This window comes from Hetaerina americana, unplaced genomic scaffold (genome assembly GCF_022747635.1).
Source record: "Hetaerina americana unplaced genomic scaffold, ioHetAmer1.1.p SCAF_3, whole genome shotgun sequence".
NCBI classification, from domain to species: domain Eukaryota; kingdom Metazoa; phylum Arthropoda; class Insecta; order Odonata; family Calopterygidae; genus Hetaerina; species Hetaerina americana.
The window spans coordinates 81603856-81627715 of record NW_027286874.1 but is presented as its reverse complement, the minus strand read 5'-3'; the positions used below and the strand labels follow the sequence as shown (position 1 = coordinate 81627715).

The window sequence follows — 23860 nt, the reverse complement described above, 5'->3', positions numbered from 1 at the left end:
GATCAATGTGAGCATAAAGATATTAAATTCAAGGGTACCTGCATAATTTGTCTGTTAAAGGTGGGTTTTGTATGAATCCTGAAGCTATTTTTGTACTGCATATTGGTTGGAATTAATATTCTTTACCCTGCATTATTTCCTTCTTTAGTTGTATGTACATTACTTCTGCCTACATTTTTGTTATTCGAAAACATTTGGATAGCATTTTGTTCTCGTCCTTCCTCTTTCCTGCTTCTTTGACATTCTCTCTTCTATTGTGAATTCATCATCCTAGTACCCCTCAACATTTCCACCCACTTTTCCTACCTATTTCAAAATTTGCATTGCATATTTCTTACTTCTCCCTTCAAATTAAAATGTGTATGTTCAATTTATATAGGTATTTATAGTAAATCTAATTTTAAGTGAGGTAAGTGAAGTAAATCTCATGTACATACTGTTCATTGTTAATATTGAATGTACACGTATTAAGAACATCTCAGAGGAAGAGTGGAAAAAGAAAGAACATTTTTGGGACAAGGCTGGAGGGAAAGAAATGGAGTGAATAACTACGACATGAACATTTGGGAATCCCTTGGTGGAACTTTAGTAGTATATAACGTTGATAATAGTCTGAGTGCCATTGGCCTTTATAAAGGTCCTCATAACTCAGCAGAGGTAAGTTGCATGGAAACAGGTGAAATACAGGAAAAAAATAATGGCAGATGTGAAAAGTGTGAAGGCACGAAGAATTTGGACATAAGCTGAATTCAACTATTCACAGTATTGATAATTGAAATGCATGCATTTATAACTGGTTATGCGATTGTAGAAGAAGACATTCTGTGACACTGGTATTTATCAATCAGTTGATGAGGTAGGGTAAAGTGTGTCAACGGCTTGGCAATGAAATAGGTTGGCATAGAGCAATAGCTTGGTTGTATGTGATCAAATAAGCAGCACCTAATAGGGGTGAAAATTTTCAAATTTGCTTCCAATATGGCCAGAGTTATCCATGAATAAGTGCAGACTAATTTTTCTCTTTTACACAATTTTTATTAAAATACAGATTCTGTGTATTTTTACCACTTTAGTCTCCTAGATTAAGGAAACGCCTACTTCTGATGTAATAACATGAGTATATTTGGTTAAATTATTTTGCCTCTGACTTCAAAATGACGATTCTTCTACCAAATATTCGTTTTAGTTACTAGTGTAAATACCAATGCAGTGATCAACCCAACATTGGTTTGTAGGTGAAAGTGGAGCTCATTGTATTAAGGATAATGACATGAGAAATTCATACATTATGGTGAGAGAAAGAGAGACTAGTTCCTTTTTCTGTGATTAGAGTGTTCACATAACAGATCCATCTGATAGAGAAAGAGATAAAAATCATTAACCACAGGCAATACCACCTATTTTATGAGGAGATACGCATCGCATGTTCAAACCTTACTATCTGGGATTGAGCTGGCTGGAATTCGTAACGTTAGTTAATATCCATTTGTGATGAAATGTTACGAGCGGCATTCTAAAAGGTTCTTCATTTCGTCACATTTTATTGGTGTTGTTTATTGAAATGTTATATGTCCCTATGGAATTGTAGTTAATAAGCGTAACAGTATATTAAGATGGAAATTAGACATGCATTTCCTGAAAAAAAAGTCATGTTATTCACGCAGAAGCAAGGTTCTAATGCGCTATATTTACAACGAGAGTGTGAGCGCAAAGAGAGGCCACTATATAAGAAATAAAAATAGTAATCGTTAGTTTGACTAAGATTTTGGCAAAAGACCACTTTCCATATGATTTGAAGATGGTGGTAACATGTCGAATTGTTTCGCTGATCTTACGAAAGAAGAGCTGTTAAGTGCGCAGGGAATGAAAATTCTTTAAACATTTTCAAAATACGTCTGCTAAATGTGACGGGTAATAAAATCGTTTAAAGCACCACAATGGAGGAAATATTTTCCCTTATCATATTCTGAAACTTTAAGAATGATGACCAGGTTAAAATTTTTGTGCAGTTCATTATTTTATGTAATCTAGGACTTGTCATATTTATTTGTCCTAAATAATTTAAGGGATGTCAACGTTTCAACAAATTCCAGATTTCAGTTGTATTTGCCAAGTGTTATTTGCTTGAAAATGTATGTTCGTTGCGTCCCCTTCCAAGAACGGGGTGCTTTATCACCCAGAAGCATTATGACCCGTCACTTAAGCCAAAGAGGCAGCCAGAATACTGATTATTTTGACTGGTTAGATTCTTTAGCAATGAAGTTCGGCTTGAGTGGCAACAAAGTAAGTATTGACAAAGTCATTTTGTGAATATATTATTGTTATTAGTTTCAACATTTAAGACTTCACACCTCAATGTAAATTAATATTTTAGGTAACTGTAATCCACGAGCCGTATGATTTTTATCAAACTTTGCTTGACAAGTGTAGATCAGCTCGTCAGCGGATAACACTAGCCTCATTGTATATTGGAACTGGGAGCCTCGAGAGAAAACTTGTAAGTTCGTTCAAATTTTGCTAGCTAGAAACATTACCTATATTATTCTTCCCAGGTTTGTTTTAGTGTTAGTTTAAATGTAAAATTTTGTCTATTGACTGTGATGGAGTAGATGTTTTAATCATTGTTCTAGAATGAAATAAACGGCTGCAGTGCGGGGTATTTTTGGATTTAAGGTATGACGAAACTACTGTATTCCGTCAACTACAAAGCAAATTAGGACTTATTTAATATACACTTATGGAAGTACAATGCAACATGCAGTCAGTTTAAAATTAATTATTTTAAATATTAAATTAATCCTTTTTTTAAATATTAATGTAGTTGTCAAGAACACTATGAGGAAAGCTTAATGCTATTTGTTATATTGAATATTTGCTTCCTGAGAAATACTTCCCCGTACCATCTCCCTGTTTTTAACGGTTAAATGAAGTTCTTTCAGGAAGTTGTTTATTGTTTAATATTTTTAAAAGTAATGATACGTGTCACCATTCCCCTAGGTAAAGTCTAAAAGCCCGATGTGAAGCCATTTCAGGGACTTGATCTCTATGCATACTGACATATTGTCCCGGCATATTGACTGTTTTCTTTTTTATTATTTGATACATTTTTTCTACACACGAGACTTGTAACACTCCTTATCTTCAGAGTCGCTTATACTCATTCACCAACAAATTTCTCAATCCATCCCCTTTCCTCTCCGACAATCCACTCTAGTGTCATGTGTCTGTTATATGACTTGAATCTCATTCTTTCAATCCACTTGACCAAACTAGCATAGCACATTTATTTCATAAACCACCCACTTGTCAACCTAACTCCCCTATTTTTTCTACAAAATCTCTACTATCCTATAACCAATTCATGTAGCAAATGTATGCCTACCCTCACATATCCCATTTTCATTCAAAATGAAATAAAAATTGATCAAGGCGACTTCCCAACCTCATTGACCTATAATTGAGAGCAGAGGGATTTCCAAAAAATGCATATATTTAAATTAATCCATTTAATACCTTTCTGTCTTTGATTGCATTCCTCTTAAAATCCTTCATACTGATTACTGCATATAATCTGCTATTCTAATTATGGCTTGATTTTCCTGCATTAGATTCTATGTACCCTTCATTTTTATGGCTCCCTTTTGTCATGTAAAATGGAGATTTTAGGGTATATTTTAATAGTACATCCCATAAATAATATGCTATCTTCATCAAAATCCTTCATTTTCAAGTGATTCTTAGCCAAGTATGATAAATTATACACGATGTAAACTGGTTGACTTTATGCTTTTTTACATGTCTTCATTTTTCAAATTTTCCTTTCATTTTGTAAAGGTTGAGACCATCAGCGAAAGACTATCAGAATCAAGTAAGACAACCCAGTCGCTGAAAGTGAAGGTTCTGCTTGATTCCAATAGGGGTTCCCGTGGGAAGGAGAATTCACGCACATTGTTATGTCCATTAGTAAAGCTATATCCAGGATCTTGCCAGGTAATGAATCCTGCTTGAATCACACAGCCAATTTGGCTTGCAGTTATTGGAGAAACATAATTTAGATACTTTTAATACACAGTAATACTTGTTGGATGAAGGGATTTTTGCATGAGTTTGTGCTACGCTGTGGGTGTAGTTTTTCATGTTGTTGATTTTGCATGTGTTATTATTCCTATTTACGGGTGTTGACCTAACACCTCCCGCCAAACGACCTTGCGGGGTATTATGTAGATGTATGTTATATTTTATTAAATTTTTTTATACTTGAATAAAGACAAACATTTAAATTTGAGAACGGTCTTAGCACTGTGCAGGGTACTGAGTGTTCTCCTGTGTAATTTTTTCTCCAAATTTTAACTACCTACTACCATCACAATGGGATCATCACCACCACTAACTTCTGCCATCATTTCTAAAATATGACACCATCAGAATAATATAAAAAGGAGCAATTTTCTTTTGAATAGATACGAAATACATTTGTATGTATTTATTCTTACTCCTGCAGTATGTGGTATTACAAGTGTAAGCTACATAAGAGAATGCCTTTATAAAAATTCCAAAGAAAAGGAAAGCCATGTGAAATATTAAAGTAAGCATTCATGAACTAGAGCAGGAGAAAATGTTTACCTATCTTGGAAGTGTTCTGGACCACAATATGACTTTGAGCGAGGAGTATTGAAATAATAGAAGAATTGCTTTAGACAAAGAAGTTTTCATGAGGAGAAGGGACTAGATGACAGGGATGTTGAGTAATGATGTTTAGAAAAGGCTCATCAAAGCTTAGATATGAATCTTGGTTTTGTACAGCATGGAAACATGGTCATTGAATCAAGATGATAGGTGTAGGTTGGAGGCTTTTGTGGGTTTGGAGAAGAATGGAAAAGATTAAATGGACTGAAAGGAAAACAAGTGAGGAAGTAATAGGCATAATGGAGGAGGAAAGAGGTTTGTTTGGAGGAATTTGAGAAAAGCTGGTCAGATGGATGCAGTATTTTGATTGATGATGGGATGTTGAAAATTGATGGAGGGGAGAAAATTAGGCCAGTGAGGAAGTCAGTAAAATCCAGCAAAAATATATTACTATGCTCAGAGAGAGAAAAAGAAAAGAAATAAAGGAGTGAGTGACAGCAAATACGTATATTAGTAATTACTGCAATGAAACTACTGGTCAAAGCAGCAGTTGCATTTGTAACATTTTGATTCATATTTTTGTTCCATCTACTGAACAGAAGACTCACATGGCATCATCAGTGGTACTTGACTTTGCAAATGATATTTATTAAGCAATTGCTGAAATAGATACAATTAACATCAATGAAATTCAATGATAAAAGTTCATTGCTATCAGAATGAATTCATTACCATCTCAACCCTTATTGACAAAGTGTGTTCAAACAAGAAAAATTTCAAGTGAAATGATTTGATTTAAGAGCTCAAACTTTATCAGCCTTGTGTCAGGTTTTCCATAAGGTTTTTCCACTAAAAAAAACTTTTGCTTTAATTATTCAGGTTGCCCTGTACAGGACCCCAATTTTAAGTGGAGTATTGGGAAATATTATTCCACAACGTTGGAATGAGGTGTTTGGTTTGCAGCATATGAAAATTTATCTGTTTGATGATTCTCTCATTATCAGTGGGTAAGTGTGCTTGTTGCAAACATTAATTAATATCATGCAAGCAGTTTTTTTGACTGCCAAATCACCTAGAAAAAATAGAAACTACATATTTTATTGTATAAAATTTTGTTCCTATTTTAAAGCAAAGGAAATCATTGCATTTAGAAATTTTTTGCTCGTTCATAAAATGCTCCTCTTTTCTTCTTAAGAAGAAAGTTCTATAAGTGTTGTTTACAAATATTTTTTCAATTTAATAGGGCTAATTTGAGCCATGATTACTTCACCAATCGCCAAGATCGATATATGCTTGTTGAAGACTGCCCACAGTTAGCAGATTTCTATGATGGATTAGTATCCTGCATTTCAAACTTCTCTAATGTCATGAAATCCTCAGAGTCATTGGCTACAAAAAATTTGACTCGAGTTGTACATTCTATGTCACCTGGTAAAGAGGTATTTATATAATTGTAGAGTAGTATTATATGTAGGTCAATGTATTTACAATTTCTTTATTGATTTTGTGAGCTGTTATGTTAGACAGTTGTGATGATGACTATAGCCTCATCCATGTATTGCAAGGATGTGCAAATAGAATAGAAAGTACGATATGGTTTTAAGTTTGGTGTGGCAGAATTATTCCATAATGATTAAAAATACATATAGATCAATGTTAACTAATATTTGTATTTAAAAACTACTAGGGTAGGCTGAAAAGTAATGCATACATGCTTGTAGAGGGGGAACGAAAACAATTAGCAAGATTGGACAAAAAGTAAATTGAAGTACAATTCTTAAGTTTCAAAATCATATATTTATTTTTCAACATAGTTGCCATTAAGGCTTCACATTTCTCCCTACGTGAAACCAGTTTTTTTCATTCCGTCACTGACAAACTCTTCCGACCTATTTTGAATCCAGGACTTGACAGCTACCTTCACCTCATTGTCTGAGGTATAATACCCTTGAGGTTTCTCTTGAGCTGAGGAAAAAAATCAGGAGAATAAGGAGGATGTGGAATCGGTTCAAATTACAAGTTTTGCAGAGCCTCTCCAGTTGCGTGCAAGGTGTGTGGATAAGCGTTGTCATGTTGCCAGGCTGCCTATAATACGACAAACTTCTTCCTTGGATAATCTAATATGGTTTTCGATACTCTTTTAGTGATTTGCGAGTCATTTTGAATCAAATCTTCGACGAGTTTGTGATGTTTATCATCTGTGGTAGTGATCGAATGTCCACTGCGTGTTTCATCAACAATTATTGCTTTTCCAGGCTTGCAACCATGAAATTTTACTTCCCATGGATTTACAGTAGACCTATTAACAGCATTGTCACCATAAACAGCCTTTAAATGATGATGAATCTCAGTAGGTGTCACTTTTTCAGCAGTTAAAAATTCGATAACAGCATGCTGTTTAACTTGCGTTGACATCGGACTTGAACGTCTCCATACTTCCGCTTCTGGAAATACACTGTATGGATGAAATGACCTTAAACCTGCGCACGCATGTTGAGGGGAAATGTTACTTCCACATGCCACAAGGAGTACCTCTGAAGGTCATTTTGTTTGTGGTCTACAAGCATGTGTGCATTAGTTTTCAGCCTTCCCTCATAGCTTCTATAAAGGTGTTATTTTCGAATGACAATACATCAGAACTGACCTTTTAATGAGGATATAAGGGGAAAATTGCAAATATGTTTTTTATTATCTTTAGAAAATGTGAAGGTTATGGATAAATAATGCATAGGAGATTTGTTCAGTGAATTGTGACAGTCTTTTATGTTAATAAATGAAAAAGAAACACTTTGTTCCAATCCACCAATTTATAATAAATGAAAAAGAAACACTTTGTTCCAATCCACCAATTTATTACAGGTACGACTAGTTTCGACGCTACGGCGTCATCCTCAGGTACAAAGTTTAAAGTCACAATCATAGTATATATACTCTCTTCTGGAAAGGGTGGGGGAGTTGTGGGAAGAGGGGGCGGGGAGGGGAGTACGGGGGTAGGTACGAAAGTATGTGGGAGAGGGTAGGAAACACCAGGAAAAGCGTTAGTGAGTGGGGGGGATTGGAAGGTGGGTTAAGAAAGGGGAAATTAGGGGAAAGGGGAGGGGATTAGTAAGCTAGGGATTTCATTGGTCAGTATAATTTGAGTCAATGGCTAATGGGGATAAAGGTACGGGTTAGGAGTCAATGGGAGTTGGGGGGAAGGGGTTATTGGTTCTGTTTTTCTGTTATTGCTAGGGAGGCTTCCAGGAGAGGTGATACGTTTTCAAACAGAATGTCATTGAGTAAAGGATGTTTCTTCATTGTTCTCCGGATCTCCAACTCTTCCTTCTTGTCCATCCTCCTCCCTTTTTCTTCCCGATGTAGTATTTTGGGGATGAAATCGCTGGTGTGATTTTCCTCCCACAGGTGTTTGGCAAAGTGGGATTGGGCTAGGTTACACTTCTTGTAGCACCTCTTGTGTTCCTCCGCTCTTGTCCGCACCGCTCGACCACTCTGCCCGATGTACCTCGCACTGCAATCCCCGCAAACCATTTCATATATCCCACTGTTTTCCAGTGGCTCAACTTTATCTTTAGTTTTGTTTATGAAAATTTTAAGATTTTGTTTGTTATAGAAAGCAATTCTAAATTTGTCTTTCGGGAATAATTTGCTAATTTTTTCGGACGGGACACCATAATAGGGCAATTTTACCCACTTAAGTTTTTCCTTAATAGTTACCCCTGAATTGTAAAGTAGCTGTTGGGCTCTTATGGAGCGTTTCTTGCGGAGCATTTTGTCCACCATTTTTTCACTGTAGCCATTTGTAGTTGCTATAGATTTGATTTTCATCAATTCCTCGTTAAATTTTCCTATCGAGAGGGGAATATTAAGTAGTCTATTCAGTAGGAAGTGAAATGTGGATAACTTTTGGGATATATGATGGCGGGAGTCAGCAGGAATTACATGGTCTGTAGTGGTGGTTTTGCGATATAATTGAAAATCGAATCCTTTTTCCCTTTTAGTCACTGTAACGTCAAGAAAACTTAGTTTTCCTTCATTTTCTTTTTCACACGTAAACTTAATATTATTACACTGAGAATTTAAAACCGACAAAAAACTGTGCAGTTGTCTTACAGTGCCAGTCCATATTGCAAAGATGTCATCCACGTAGCGGACCCAGAAGTAAATGTTTTTTGTGTTAACTGAACTATTCATAAACAATTTTTGTTCGAACTCGTCCATGAAAAGGTCGGCTAGGAGCGGTGACAAAGGTGACCCCATGGCTAAACCTTCCGTTTGTCTAAAATAATCACCATTAAATTTAAAATAGTTTTGCTCCACACACACTTTGGCAAGGGTCACTAGGTCACTGACGACGTTTGTGTCCGTCACTGTATTTGATAAAACTTTCTTTGCCACATTGACTGCTTCCATCGCCGGGATGTTGGTAAAGAGGTTCACCACATCAAAAGACACTAAAAAATATTTGGTGGTGGGGGGTTTTATTTTGGAAAGTTGCTCACAAAAAGCCACAGTATTCTTCACTCCATATCTTGGCTGGAAATTAGTCAACTCTCTAAATCTAGAATTCAGCACCGCCGCGAGTTTTCTGGAAGGAGAATTCACACTGGAGATGACTGGTCGGATAGGAATGTTTAATTTATGCAATTTAGGGAGGCCGAAAAAGTTGGGAGCTCTTGGATTCATAGTAGTTGCTTTGTAAATTTCGCTGGACTTTAGAAAAGTTGGAGTGGAGGAAAGCGATTTTTTCACAATTTCTTTCTTCCTCCACTCCAACTTTTCTAAAGTCCAGCGAAATTTACAAAGCAACTACTATGAATCCAAGAGCTCCCAACTTTTTCGGCCTCCCTAAATTGCATAAATTAAACATTCCTATCCGACCAGTCATCTCCAGTGTGAATTCTCCTTCCAGAAAACTCGCGGCGGTGCTGAATTCTAGATTTAGAGAGTTGACTAATTTCCAGCCAAGATATGGAGTGAAGAATACTGTGGCTTTTTGTGAGCAACTTCCCAAAATAAAACCCCCCACCACCAAATATTTTTTAGTGTCTTTTGATGTGGTGAACCTCTTTACCAACATCCCGGCGATGGAAGCAGTCAATGTGGCAAAGAAAGTTTTATCAAATACAGTGACGGACACAAACGTCGTCAGTGACCTAGTGACCCTTGCCAAAGTGTGTGTGGAGCAAAACTATTTTAAATTTAATGGTGATTATTTTAGACAAACGGAAGGTTTAGCCATGGGGTCACCTTTGTCACCGCTCCTAGCCGACCTTTTCATGGACGAGTTCGAACAAAAATTGTTTATGAATAGTTCAGTTAACACAAAAAACATTTACTTCTGGGTCCGCTACGTGGATGACATCTTTGCAATATGGACTGGCACTGTAAGACAACTGCACAGTTTTTTGTCGGTTTTAAATTCTCAGTGTAATAATATTAAGTTTACGTGTGAAAAAGAAAATGAAGGAAAACTAAGTTTTCTTGACGTTACAGTGACTAAAAGGGAAAAAGGATTCGATTTTCAATTATATCGCAAAACCACCACTACAGACCATGTAATTCCTGCTGACTCCCGCCATCATATATCCCAAAAGTTATCCACATTTCACTTCCTACTGAATAGACTACTTAATATTCCCCTCTCGATAGGAAAATTTAACGAGGAATTGATGAAAATCAAATCTATAGCAACTACAAATGGCTACAGTGAAAAAATGGTGGACAAAATGCTCCGCAAGAAACGCTCCATAAGAGCCCAACAGCTACTTTACAATTCAGGGGTAACTATTAAGGAAAAACTTAAGTGGGTAAAATTGCCCTATTATGGTGTCCCGTCCGAAAAAATTAGCAAATTATTCCCGAAAGACAAATTTAGAATTGCTTTCTATAACAAACAAAATCTTAAAATTTTCATAAACAAAACTAAAGATAAAGTTGAGCCACTGGAAAACAGTGGGATATATGAAATGGTTTGCGGGGATTGCAGTGCGAGGTACATCGGGCAGAGTGGTCGAGCGGTGCGGACAAGAGCGGAGGAACACAAGAGGTGCTACAAGAAGTGTAACCTAGCCCAATCCCACTTTGCCAAACACCTGTGGGAGGAAAATCACACCAGCGATTTCATCCCCAAAATACTACATCGGGAAGAAAAAGGGAGGAGGATGGACAAGAAGGAAGAGTTGGAGATCCGGAGAACAATGAAGAAACATCCTTTACTCAATGACATTCTGTTTGAAAACGTATCACCTCTCCTGGAAGCCTCCCTAGCAATAACAGAAAAACAGAACCAATAACCCCTTCCCCCCAACTCCCATTGACTCCTAACCCGTACCTTTATCCCCATTAGCCATTGACTCAAATTATACTGACCAATGAAATCCCTAGCTTACTAATCCCCTCCCCTTTCCCCTAATTTCCCCTTTCTTAACCCACCTTCCAATCCCCCCCACTCACTAACGCTTTTCCTGGTGTTTCCTACCCTCTCCCACATACTTTCGTACCTACCCCCGTACTCCCCTCCCCGCCCCCTCTTCCCACAACTCCCCCACCCTTTCCAGAAGAGAGTATATATACTATGATTGTGACTTTAAACTTTGTACCTGAGGATGACGCCGTAGCGTCGAAACTAGTCGTACCTGTAATAAATTGGTGGATTGGAACAAAGTGTTTCTTTTTCATTTATTATAAATTGGTGGATTGGAACAAAGTGTTTCTTTTTCATTTATTAAAATGAACTTCCACAAAGTTGAGGCTGAAACTATTGAACTAGTCTTTTATGTTGTTTAGTGTGGTGTTGCACATTATCTTTATTAGAAATTCTACAAATTTTTAAACCTGAACCCATTGTCTTTGTAAATAAATAATAATACTTTCAATATTACTTTATGCTTAGTTTTTAACTGGAGGTGATTAATTGGTACATTTAATGTGAGTTTTTTTATACTTATAAAAAATGACTTTCCGTGTTTTATTTTGCAGCATTTATGATGTTTCGATTTCCCTTTCCTATGGCCCACATCACTGTAAATTACTTCTCAAAATGTGATATTATAATGGTTTTATTTGTACATAGGTAGTTCCTTTTCAAATTGGTTTAGATTTGGTTTAGATTACTTATAATTCAGTTTCCTAGCTTACTGCATATTTATTTTTTATAATGCATATTGATCAGTTTCAAACAAACTTACAGAAAATAGGTACTCTTAAATAGTTTACTGTGTCTAGGCATTCAATTTCACTATTGTTAATGTGTGTTTTAAGTGAAGTTTGTTCAAAATAGTTTGTTGGATCTTGCTGATAAAACTGGACATTGCATTATCCTGTTGTGTTTTTGAAACATTTCATTTTATTTACTTTTTTAGCCGATAAAGAGAATTCAATTTGTATTTATTACCAGATAAAGAATATTTTCAGAAAAATGAATAAGAAGCATTTATGTTAGTATTTTAGACATACCATTGATTCTATAATTAATAGGGGTTCCACCTATACTCTGGTACTAAAATATCACTTCAATTGCAGTAGAGGTAAAACAAAAGATTTAATTACTTTTTCTTGTCATGGTTATTATCTTATCCTTTTTCTTCCTTCCCTTCTTATCTTATCTCTTTCCTGGCTATCCATTCACCACTCACACCTGAGCCATCTGAGACGGTTCAGGTGCAAGTTTCAGAAAAGTCTCCTACACCTCCAGCCAATTCTTGACTTATGTAATACATTCATTAATTCTACCCAATTTATCCTATCAAGCAACTTCTCAGAATCCACGAAACAAACAAATATATCCTGTTTGTACTATATTTTACTCTATTAGTGACCTAGGTAATCTTTTGCGCTCCACCATTTCATTGATGATTTTAAGTAACACCTTAGCTGTGTGAGATGTCAGAGTTGTTCAATAGTTCTTATATACTGCTGCCTTTCCTTTTTGTGGGATTAAAACTAACTCTTATTATCTGATGACCATGTCCTGCTAAATTTCCCCCTCATAATTCCCGCAAGTTTACCCATAAAAACTCTTCTTTCCATGTTTGCCTTAAGCTTGTTGGACCCTGCTGTAGTTCTGTGGGGATGTTTTTTTATCCCCATGGGCTTATTAGATTTCAGTTACCTTAATGCCCTCTCTATCTTGCTGTAGTCCATATACCTGGACTAAGCTATCCTCTTCTATGACATACTCCCCTTCTTTTTCTAAACTTACTGGCCAAAATTGCTCATAATATAGATCCTGTATGTATTACTTTCATCTCTTTGAAATCTTTCCTGGGTCTATTTATGAATTTCCTGCCTTATCTTTGGAATTGTGTATGAATTTTCCCCTATTACTTCATGATAGCACTTTCAACTTTCTTTACATGGTATCCATTCCAGCCATCCTTTATAAACTCTCTCTATTCTCGAACTATGCCCTCCACTGTTATGCTTTCACCTTATTAGTTTCCTATTAAACTCTTTGTACATATACTCTCCATCTTCTTAATTCAGTGTTTACATTCTTCCCCTTCCTTCTCTCCTCTATCACCTTCATCATCTTATCTATGATCCATGGTTTCCATGCAATTTTCACTGTAATTTTTCCTATAATTTTGTTTGCAGCTTCTGATACCTTTTTTATATGTTCTCATCTTTCTTCTACTCTACCTCTCTCCCTGTCCTCCCTCCAAAACTTTTTCACTGCCTCTTGGTACTCCTCTCTTTCTGTCCCAAGAAATGCCCCCTGTATTCTTTTCCTCATCCTTCTTTCCTGTTATATCCTTTTAAATTTGAAATGTAACTCAAATAGCATTAAAATATGATCTCAATTTGAGTCAAGCCCTGGGAAACTGAGTGAATTAATAATGTTGTTCCTAAATTTGTGCCTAGCCTAAGTATGGTCCAACTGATATCTCTCAAAGCCCGTGGTTATATTCATCATTCGGATACATATATTTTGGTGTTCAAACCTAGTGTTCATTGTGATTGAATCATTTATTCTGATTAACCTTACTGATCTCTCCCCATAGTCATTCCTTATTTCTAAAATGTGGTCCCTTACCTCAATCCCATTCATTCCTTTTGCCACCGGATTCCATTTCCCCATCACTGTCATTTCCTTCCAGGGATACACAATTATTTCCTTTAATTGATCATATGCCCTGTCTATTTTTTCTGGAAGGAAAAGGATCATGGTGAGGAATACCAATTGAAAAAATTGTCTTCTTTTTCAAATCAGACATGCTATAAATACAAGTATTGATTAATGTTATACTGTGAAATATTTCAATTCAATTTAATCTAATATCACCTTTTAAAATTTTAATGATTTAATTGGAAAATCTAATACCATAATTTCCCTATTACAGGAATGTTCATTTAATGGGAGTGGGATTTATGTGTGTTCCATAATGTGACTTCATTTTTGATTCTTTTTAATTGCAGCCTACTTGGCTTCAGAAATTGTGAGGTGGCTCAGGAAGCCAGTAAGAGCTGTTTTTCAATGACCCATGTAGTCAACTTGAGTAAAAATTTTATTTCTGCTTGCTAGATTCACCTGTGTAAATTCAATAGTCATTTAAATAGTCATGTTTATCATCCAAATTATCTTGCGTTTCTCTTCAATATGACTAAAAATCTAAATATAATTTCTTTTAATTAAGTCTTCATCTCCTAATCATGGGCAAATATTTGTTTAGCTATTGCAGTATTACAGTAACTACAAAGCAGGGAGAGAATGTGAGCTGGCCAAGGAAATCCATGATACCAATGTGGACACTTGGATTTATCCATTGATTGAAGCTGGACAACTTGGAGTTCATCAGGATAGTAAAGTCACCGAAACACTTCTCAAGTCTGTTCCTCATGGTTCTACTTTACATTTAACCACTGGCTATTTCAACTTAACCAAAAATTATAGTAATGCAATTCTACAGGACTCAGTTGCCAACTATCATGTCCTCATGGCCCATCCAACTGTGAGTAGTTTTCAATATTCCTGGTCTACTATAAAATCTCTAGTATTAGCTGATTAGGACCTCAAATACTTGGAAAGTTCTTGTGCACATATTTTGTATTCGTGCAATCATGCTATGAATGCCTATAATCTTATGCGGTGCATAAGAATAGATAAATGGCTATAAATGGATATGATAATATAGTGTCCTTCCCTTGTATAGTTTTTTTGAATAACAAGACTAGAATTACTTTATGATCTAACCTAACTATTTTTTATGTATACAGCCTTTGGTTAAGCTTATGATACTGCCCAGTAGATGATATTAAGACTCTGAGGGATCTTTTCTAAAATTGGTTGCTGTGGAAGGAAGGGAATGTATCATGTTCATCTGATCAAGATGATCTTATTCACAAGTTGTGTTTGGCATCTTTGAAATGTTCCCTATTATGCCTTCAGATATTCTATTTTACATGACAGTGGTGGACAGAGCCGATGGTAATGTGGTAAGGAGTTATCCCCTCCTACCTGTGTGCTATGGGGCTGCAGTCTGGAGATCTCTGCATGATGACTCACAGTTAGACCTTAAATTGCGATAACATGCATTTTTTTGTCAACATTAATTGGAAACAAATATCTAATAGATGCTATGAGCAATTTGCAGATTAATTTGGCATCAAGCAATATACAATTGTGTTAATTTTCAGCCGGAAGAACCTGATCCAACAGTTCTGAATAATGGGGTAAAATCATAATTTATACGTACCTGTATGTTTCTTATAAAAAGCTGTATGATTGTGTTGTTTACATAATTTTTCTATGTCTAAGTTGTACATTTACTTGCATATTTGCAATTTTATAAAATTATCGATGCCCTCAATACAATAATGCTAATGACTTTTCTCTGAATGGATGTTCAGACTTCAACCAATGATACAGTTTAACTCCCAATGCAACATCTGCGTAAATAATAATATTAAATGGGCCTTATTTTTTACTGACGAGGACTTATTCTAGTGAGTCTGATATGATGGTTTGTCTGAGGAAGTCATTGTTTGCGGCTCACAGCGAGTCTCCTGAAACTGCAGCGTGAAATTCTGGACCTTGATGAGATTAAAAAGAATATGATGAGGCAGCTGATGACCGTTCCAAAAAAGGACTTAAAGGATTGTTTTGAAAAGAGGGATAGGCATGGGGATAAGTGTGTTAGGTCACCAGGGGAGTACTTCAATGGGGGTTAAGGCCTCATTGTTCTAAGTAGGCTATTTTTCTTAAAAATTACATGTCTGGATCCTTCTTGGATAGACCTCATTCATGTAAATGTATAATTATTCATCTACTAGCTTGTAAAATGTTAGTAATGCACATATATTATATATCAATATTCAGTTTTACTGTTAATTAATTAGTGCATACCAATTTCATGCTTATGTCCATGTTGCTTACATTAGTAAACTTATTGCCATGGCTACAATTTGAATATCAAAGTTCACATGTTTTGTATAATAGAGAAAATTTTCAAATCATGTAAGTTTGTAGGTTTGTATGTATTCAGCTTTATCTATAATACTTTCATCACACATGGGCCTCACTTTAAGTTGGGATATATTGACCGTGAAATGCAAACGAAACAAAACTTCAGAATCTTTCATTTTAATTCCATTATTCTAAATGCCCAACACATCTTTAAGTAGCAAAGAGATTTCAGATACAAAATGCAAGTGACCAGGAAAAGATTCCATTTTTAATTAATTGCGATGAATCAGAGATTGCCATGTTAATTTAAAGACTAAGCCTATGCAGGTCCATCAATAGGGATCAAAATTTGGTGATGAAGAATCTGCTTGTATTAAAAGATTTAAAAATAATTACTTATCACTGGCTGGTGGAAAAAATTAAAGAAACAATATTACTTAGCCTCTCAAAGGATGCTGAATGAAAATAATCAGAGATGAAATGGAGAGAGATGGAACAACATAAAAAATAGACCAATGTAGCATTTGGGAAAATGATACATAAGGTAATTGTTTACATTAAGTCAGATCTCATAAGTTTTATTAGATATAATATTGAAACAAAAAAGGTAATTAAGCTAAAGCTAAATAATGAAGAGCATCAAATTATACAATTATCAGTTATCTTATTTATTTTAACTTTAAGATAACTATGAAAAACCAAGGTAAAGAAAACATTTCAGGAAGAAGTGATATCAGTCTGAGTTCTGTAAGAGTTGATTACAAGAACAGCCTATTAAAAACAATTCCATTAAGTATATGAGCAAAATTTAGGTATCTAAAAAGGTTACTTGATGAAAGAAACTTTCCTGTTGAAACCTAACAATGGAAATAATTAATGAAAGCAATACTGGGGAAGGAGGGGAGTGAATGCACTGTAATTGGAAATGGAGACCCTGTATCAAACTCAGAATCTGATGCTATCATGAAAACTCACAAAAAAGTAATGTCCTAGTAAATGACTTAAGTCCACTGACTATGTTAAAAAACATCCTGGAAAAAGGAACCTGTAGAGATTATGCTCACTGGCCCAGTGGTTTTCAAGGAAAAATTCTATCAAATTTAATACCACAAAAGTGTATCCAAGAACCTGGCAAAAATTTGCACATTTTAGGACTTAAGGACTTCAGGACATTTATTTTACTGAATGTGTTTTCTTCAAAATTGTAAACATAATATCTTAGGAGGAAGGTGTGATGAAAAGTTGAAGAATTCCTAGATTGAGGCCCATTTGTCTGTATGGAAAACATGCGTGAGGAAAGCCATTATAGCCCCAAAATTTTTAATAAAGAAGAAAACACAAAAAGCATTATCTATGACAATCATCGTTTTGGAGAAAGTGAATATTTGACGTTGACATGTGTAGTAAGCTGACTATAATTTTGTAATTAGGAATATTGTATGCTTGCAAAAGAGTGATTTGTAGACTGTTTAAAGAATAATTGAAAGTGATCCAATGTGACCACATTGTACGTAACTGAAGGAAGAAGAATAAAGAAAGGAGTACTATGACAATAATGTACTTGGTTAATATGGATTTTTAATATCTACATAAATTTAAAATCAAAGAATAGTGAATGAATTAAAGGTTCAATTAAAATCAAACATTCATATGGATGAATCAGCATAATATGCTTTGATACTGAAACAGCAGCTTTGGTGGAAAAAAAGAAAAAGTGTAACAATGATATTGACCTGTATGGAAAAGATAATGAATAAATATCAGCATAACAAAAATCAAAGTATTTGTAAAGGAAGACAAGTCAATGTGAGACTGGGTCAGCAAAACCTGGAACCGTTCAAATCATTTTGGCTAGCATTAAACCTATATATCTTTGCATTGATAACAACTCATGATGATTTTAAATATTTTTCAAGTGACTCATCAACACTTTTTAAAGAAATTTCTGTAAAAATTGTGTTCCTAATCATCAATATCAGAGATTCCTGCCCTGCAAAACCTCTGTTATCTTGGAAATGGTGGTTATATGGCGGTGACTTTGAAGGTTTCAAAGTGGAATAACATTGGATGGCTTACATCAAGGACTTAATAGAATGTTGTAACACTTAATGTATTCTAAAGTAGGAACTCATTTTTTCTCATCTTTTGCTCTGCTGTCAATTTAGATTTTTTCCTTTCTCCAGGCTAATGGTTTTCTAAATGCAAGAGGAATTGCAGGATCAATACCAACTGCATACACCCTTCTTGCTAGAACATTCTTTGACAAAGTCCTTGCGGCTTGTGGAAAATCTGGTCGAATTGGACTGTGGGAATACTGCCGTGATGGGTGGACATTTCATGCTAAAGGGCTGTGGTTTACTCCTGGAAATACATCATTACTTCCATCGCTGACACTTGTGGGATCACCCAATTTTGGTTAGTATGAATTGGGAAAGAATTATTATTCAATCTCAAGGTCACTTTTATTTATATACTGGAAATTATAGTAAGTATAAGTAATGGTGAGTCCACATTGTGTATCTCACAAAATATAATTTGTTGAAAGGATTATTTGGAATGCCTTGTAAGTCATGAAAGTAGTCATGAATTGGATTATTCATTGTGTAATTATTTTAATGTTTTAGTAATATTATGTTTCTTTGAAATGTTGGCATTTTTCAGTCCAGATAGTACAGGTGATAGGTGTTTTGGAGATATTATCAATTAATAATTAACAAAAAATAATAATGAGGCGTGTTTTTTTAAGAAGGTACCATTTTGCAATTAAAAAAAATAAGTATACTTTTCTTAACAATTTTATTTTTACATGAAAGCCTGTTCCTTAATTTACTTTTCTACATAATTTCACTTATATTAAGATACTTATCGCATCATAGAACAGCTATTTATTTCCATCTTCATAGAAATCTGCCACTTGATTTGACAACCACTGCAAAATGGTCGTTTTGACCTCATGATTGTTGTTGTAGCGCTGACCACCCAGATGGATCTTCAAATACAAAAACAGATGGTAGTCACTGGGCACTAGATTGCGTTAATCAGAATCATCACCTTCTGTACTGTGCTGCTCAAGGAAACTGAACACATTGATTAAAGTTTTCTTTTGTGCACCTCAGTCAACATTTTCAGTGGCCAGCCTAAGGACAGCTTTTGATAATTACATCATCAAAAGCTGTCCTCAGGCTGGCCACTGAAATTTCTCTATTATTCAGTCACAATTTCATAGAGAAAACTCCTTAACACTTAAGGAAACTTATCAGATAATGACGAAATCATAAAGCATCTGTTCTCTTTACTTTTTCGTCAATTTTCTGTAACTTCAAACTCCCTGAATTCTTTTTAAGCAAAAATAGCTATGATGTCAAAGGCTGTTGGCAAAACACATTGACACACTTTTATCTCCAAAGACTCTCAGTTACATTCAAATTAGAATGCATAATCAAACTAGAACTTTTTGGAATGATATCAAATATGCATTTCATAAAGTACGATATCTCATTTTAATGCTCACAAATTACTCATTTTTAGCTAGACTTTGAGGTAAAATAATAAGCTAATGCAGGGCTGTCATAGCATGTGGGAGCATATGGTGGTCACTAATGCCATTTCCATGCAATGGCAAAAGTGGAGAGACAGTCCAGTCACCCAAACCTCCCATACAAGCTATTTTTAGAAGGCAATGATGTCATGACATCGGAGGTGTACCACCTATAGCAGTAACAAAAGATAAAGGCACTTTATCAGAGCCAATGCTTTACTGTAACAGAACTGGTATTCCTGAATTTATAGTCTTGGTCAATGGCAGTAGAAGAAATTGAAAATAAACAACTTGGCTTTTCCACATTGAAAAATTTTTTATTTATCACCTAGGTTTCAATATGGTATAACATCGTCTGGTCAGACCTTGACAATGTTATACCATAATGAAACCTAGGTCGTAAATAAAAAATTTTCTATGTTGAAAAACCAAGTTGTTTATTTTCAATTTCAATTTGAAGATTTTCCAGCGAGTGACTCCAGAAACTCTTTTATTTGGCAGTAGTAGAATCAATTCCATATAAAAGTCAACCATAATCATGCATGAAATTCCCATTAATAGTAGTATAATAATGAGTTTTCACCACTGTCAATGAACGCTAGTTATGGCAGTTTTCAGATCATTAAGGGTCCCAGGGGGAAAAAAAATTACTTTGTTATTTATTTTACTGCTACCCATCTGTTAGGAATTATGTGATCATCACATTTTTAATTGAACTCACTGCTTCTTGAGGAAATAATAATAGAAGGTGAAAAGTGCCACTCTTTATTCCTTGGAAGGTGAACATTCCAATTTTCCTCAAGTTGTAAATGTGAATGTTCAACTTTCTTGCTAGTTACATTCATCTCTATTTACTGCAGAAACACCTGATTCTATTCTACTGTTAATGTGTTTGTAACTCTTTCATCATTTATTGAGCTATAAAAATGAATATTTAACTGAAATATTAGCTTAAAATAAGTTCAGTTAACAGCTGTGGTGTTATTTTAGGTGATTAAAAAGAATCTCGCCTGGGATAACAAAAGCACAACATTTTACCCTTTGTTGAATTTGCCAGCAGATTAGTTCTCTGGTTATTAGTAAAAAAATGGTTAAAATATGGTTTTATAACCAATTTATTAATCATGATTTATTTTAATGTAGGATCAGTAATGAGATAGATGGATAATCAGATGTATGCATAAAAATATGACAACTTCAAAGAAAAATTGCAATAAATAATCAGAATTTTAACTTTTAGGGGTGGTGAGATTTTACATTTATTTGAGGCTTGCAATGGGTTAATTCAAATGAGACCAGTGCCCATAAAATACCATGCAAATTTGGGGATAATGTAACTGAGGTGCAACTGTATTTTGTTGGTCGTAAGATTAAGTATTTAATTGTTTACTTTATTCCATACTATTTTTGGCCGACAGAATTTCGAGATTTTTGTGAAAATTTACTAGCTAAAACATTTTGTCTTTTTTGATTTAGATGAGAGCCTCTAGTCAGTAATTGTTTATTCACTAGGCTAACACATCACCTTTCATGCAACAAAGAGTGCAATTATTAATGTTAATTGTTTGAGATGAACTTTTTATTATATGCATAGCTGTAATAGAAATCAGCTTAATCCGAGGGAATAAGTATACTGTAGAAAAAGTCTCAGAACAAGGATTTCAGGGTTTAATTTTTGCCTAGACATATCTATATTAGTTGGCCTATAAAATTGACTTGCATTTCACTGTATTTGTATGTATTTAATTGAAATCTATCCATAATCTACTATGTATTTCATGAGTTTGATTTCTTGAGAGTGGTTTCATTTTTGTGAATAATTTCTTTATATAGGCTATAGATCTGTTGAGAGGGATCTAGAGACCCAGATTGCAGTGATCACTCACAACAGTGGACTTCAAAAAAGACTGGCTGAAGAAAGAGATAGACTTTATGCTAGAGCTCCTGAAAAAGTAACAGAAGCAACATTTTCTCTCCCTGGACGTCATGTGCCATTTTGGGTTCGCTGCTTTGTTTGGCTTTTTCGTTCTTACTTTTGACCAGGTTTTAAATGATTTGTCCACAAGTATTTATGTAAACTTAAAATGATATTTATGTTGTTTAAGCTCTTCAGTGGGCCTACATTGAATTTCATAGTTCTTAAGTTACCACTTGCTTTCTGTGAGAGTGTGAAATTTTCTGGGTGGTGGCTTAACTTTTATCAGCAAAGATAATTATGCATATTTAAGTTTGATTTCAGTGGTTTTTCCTAGTCTATTGAGTTGTTTGCTGTTGTGAGTCAATTAAGCAATTGAGTTTTAGAAATGTGTACATATTTTGTCTGTTCAAATTTAATATGGTATCAATCTTTGGATATCAAAATTATCCCTGAATTGGAAAAGTGCACACTTTTTCTTTATGGTAATGGGATATAAATTTTAGTGAGTTTTATTGAATTGCATGTTATTTATTTATAATTTTGAAAGGTACATAACTCTCTTTACTAATTTCACCGCTTTCAATTTTTGTTCTGACTAAAATTGATCAAAGTTCACAATATATCAGTATTATAATGATTTAAGAATTATTCATCTGGTGTGAATATCTAGTCCACTTTAAAGGGGTGACTTAGCACATTTTAATTAATGGTACAAAGTGGAGTAGCAATTTTTCTTTCATTACTAGACTAGATATTCCCAATGCATGATCATTAAACTTCAGTCTGGTGCTATTTCAATCTCACCTAAAAGTTTACCTTTCAAAGTTAATCATCTTCTGTAGTGAAACAAGTTAATTGGTAAAATTACTATATGAAAGGCTGACAAAGAAATATTGACTCCTGTATGAAGTTATTCCTGCTGTATCAATTTTATAAATAGAAGAAATTATTCAAAATGTCTTTGTATATATCAATCATTGTATTTTCTCTTTTTTATGTAGTTTAAGGAGAAAAATTTTCAGTTAAAAAGAGAAAGAGATTGGGATTTCATCAGAGATGTGCATTTTGAGGTGTCCAGCACTTGTTTTTATTACTATCCCAATGACAATTCCCAGTATGATGTGTGCTAATGTGTGTGCACATGTGTGTGTAGTTTGGGATGTTAGAGTATGATGGCTGAACAGCTGATAATTTGAGCTGCATGAACTTTGACATGTGACTTATAATATATTGGAGAACATTTAAATCAAAAGCAGCCATCCTGGCATGGCACTTCATTTCATCAACTTTTTCAGTAAAAATTTAAAAATTATGAATTCAATATTTTTTCCACTTTTTTGCTGCAAACGTTGTGAAAACGTCCTGAAAACTGTATTTTATTGAATAATAATGACTCATAGAGCTACAATTAGACTTCACATTTCCGAGTGATGCTGTGAATGCTGTGCATATTTTCTTCTAGCAGTGACCTTAATATTCAGCGCTAAATTCAAAATGAATGACTTAATTATGAGATGTTAATTTGTGCAGCTGCTCAGAAACCTCTGCATAAGCGTAGTGAAGCATATAGTATGAATTTTTCAACACATGCTTTTTTATGCAATTAAATATTTTTCTGATTCCTTAATTAATTACTCATTTTGAGAGAAAAGTTTTTTACTGGCTTAAATTGTACATTGTACACTAAAGATGAAATAATACTGTGCTACTACAGTTTTGTATTGTTGACCAGCATATTTTGCTGAGCAATAGAATGGATTCTTTTATGAGGAGCAGTTAAAGAGGACCTATGTGAATGTTGATATATTTTTGCTAGCCCATCTAAAGATATAATTATTAGCACTTTTATTGAGGAGGTACTCAGAGTTTCTGTGGGCAAAAACTTAAAAATCCAATATTTAAAAAAATCATTTCCATGGCAGTAAGTTTTGCATGGAACAACTTCTTAAAATTATTATGTTGTTTAAGACCTTAAACCTCCATCGATAACAAATCTAGTTTTATCATTCATCTTAAAGAATTAAACCTCTACAATGCATTCATTGCTTTTTTATGGTACTACAATTGGAGAAAAATAATCCTTTAAACTGAAAACAGAATTTCAGTGATTTTCAGCTGATTTTGACCAATGACCAAAGTGACTTAGTGACAGGCCACATTTTGAATTTCTAGCTCATGTTGGAGTCGTTAAAAATGGCTGAGGAACAGTAATAAGGTAGGCAGTTATAAGTACTTATGATGGTTTTGATGATTCTTTAGTTTGTATGAAACATGAAATGTACTTATTTGGTTTAAAATGTAATGGATGGACAGTGAATATATAGATGCGTACAGAGTTGAATATTTTTTGTTATTTCATAGTTAATTTTAGTGC

The 23860-nt window shown here is 34.5% G+C and overlaps 1 protein-coding gene across 1 annotated transcript; it reads left to right on the top strand.

The window, feature by feature from the left end:
• The first annotated feature begins 1829 nt into the window (after window positions 1–1829).
• PGS1 (Phosphatidylglycerophosphate synthase 1) lies at window positions 1830–23821 on the top strand. The gene is made up of 9 exons (XM_071587998.1): window positions 1830–1991; window positions 2094–2283; window positions 2375–2497; window positions 3835–3990; window positions 5506–5633; window positions 5870–6065; window positions 14298–14576; window positions 18214–18445; window positions 21402–23821. The coding sequence occupies exons 1-9, from the start codon at window positions 1981–1983 to the stop codon at window positions 21605–21607; spliced, it is 1521 nt and encodes a 506-aa protein (XP_071444099.1). The 5' UTR covers window positions 1830–1980; the 3' UTR covers window positions 21608–23821.
• The last annotated feature ends 39 nt before the right edge of the window (window positions 23822–23860 follow it).

Coding starts and splice junctions, on each gene's coding strand:
- PGS1 (XM_071587998.1), top strand. Junction 2,284..2,374: donor TCGGCTTGAGTGGCAACAAA/GTAAGTATTGAC, acceptor TTAATATTTTAG/GTAACTGTAATCCACGAGCC. Junction 3,991..5,505: donor TATATCCAGGATCTTGCCAG/GTAATGAATCCT, acceptor TTAATTATTCAG/GTTGCCCTGTACAGGACCCC.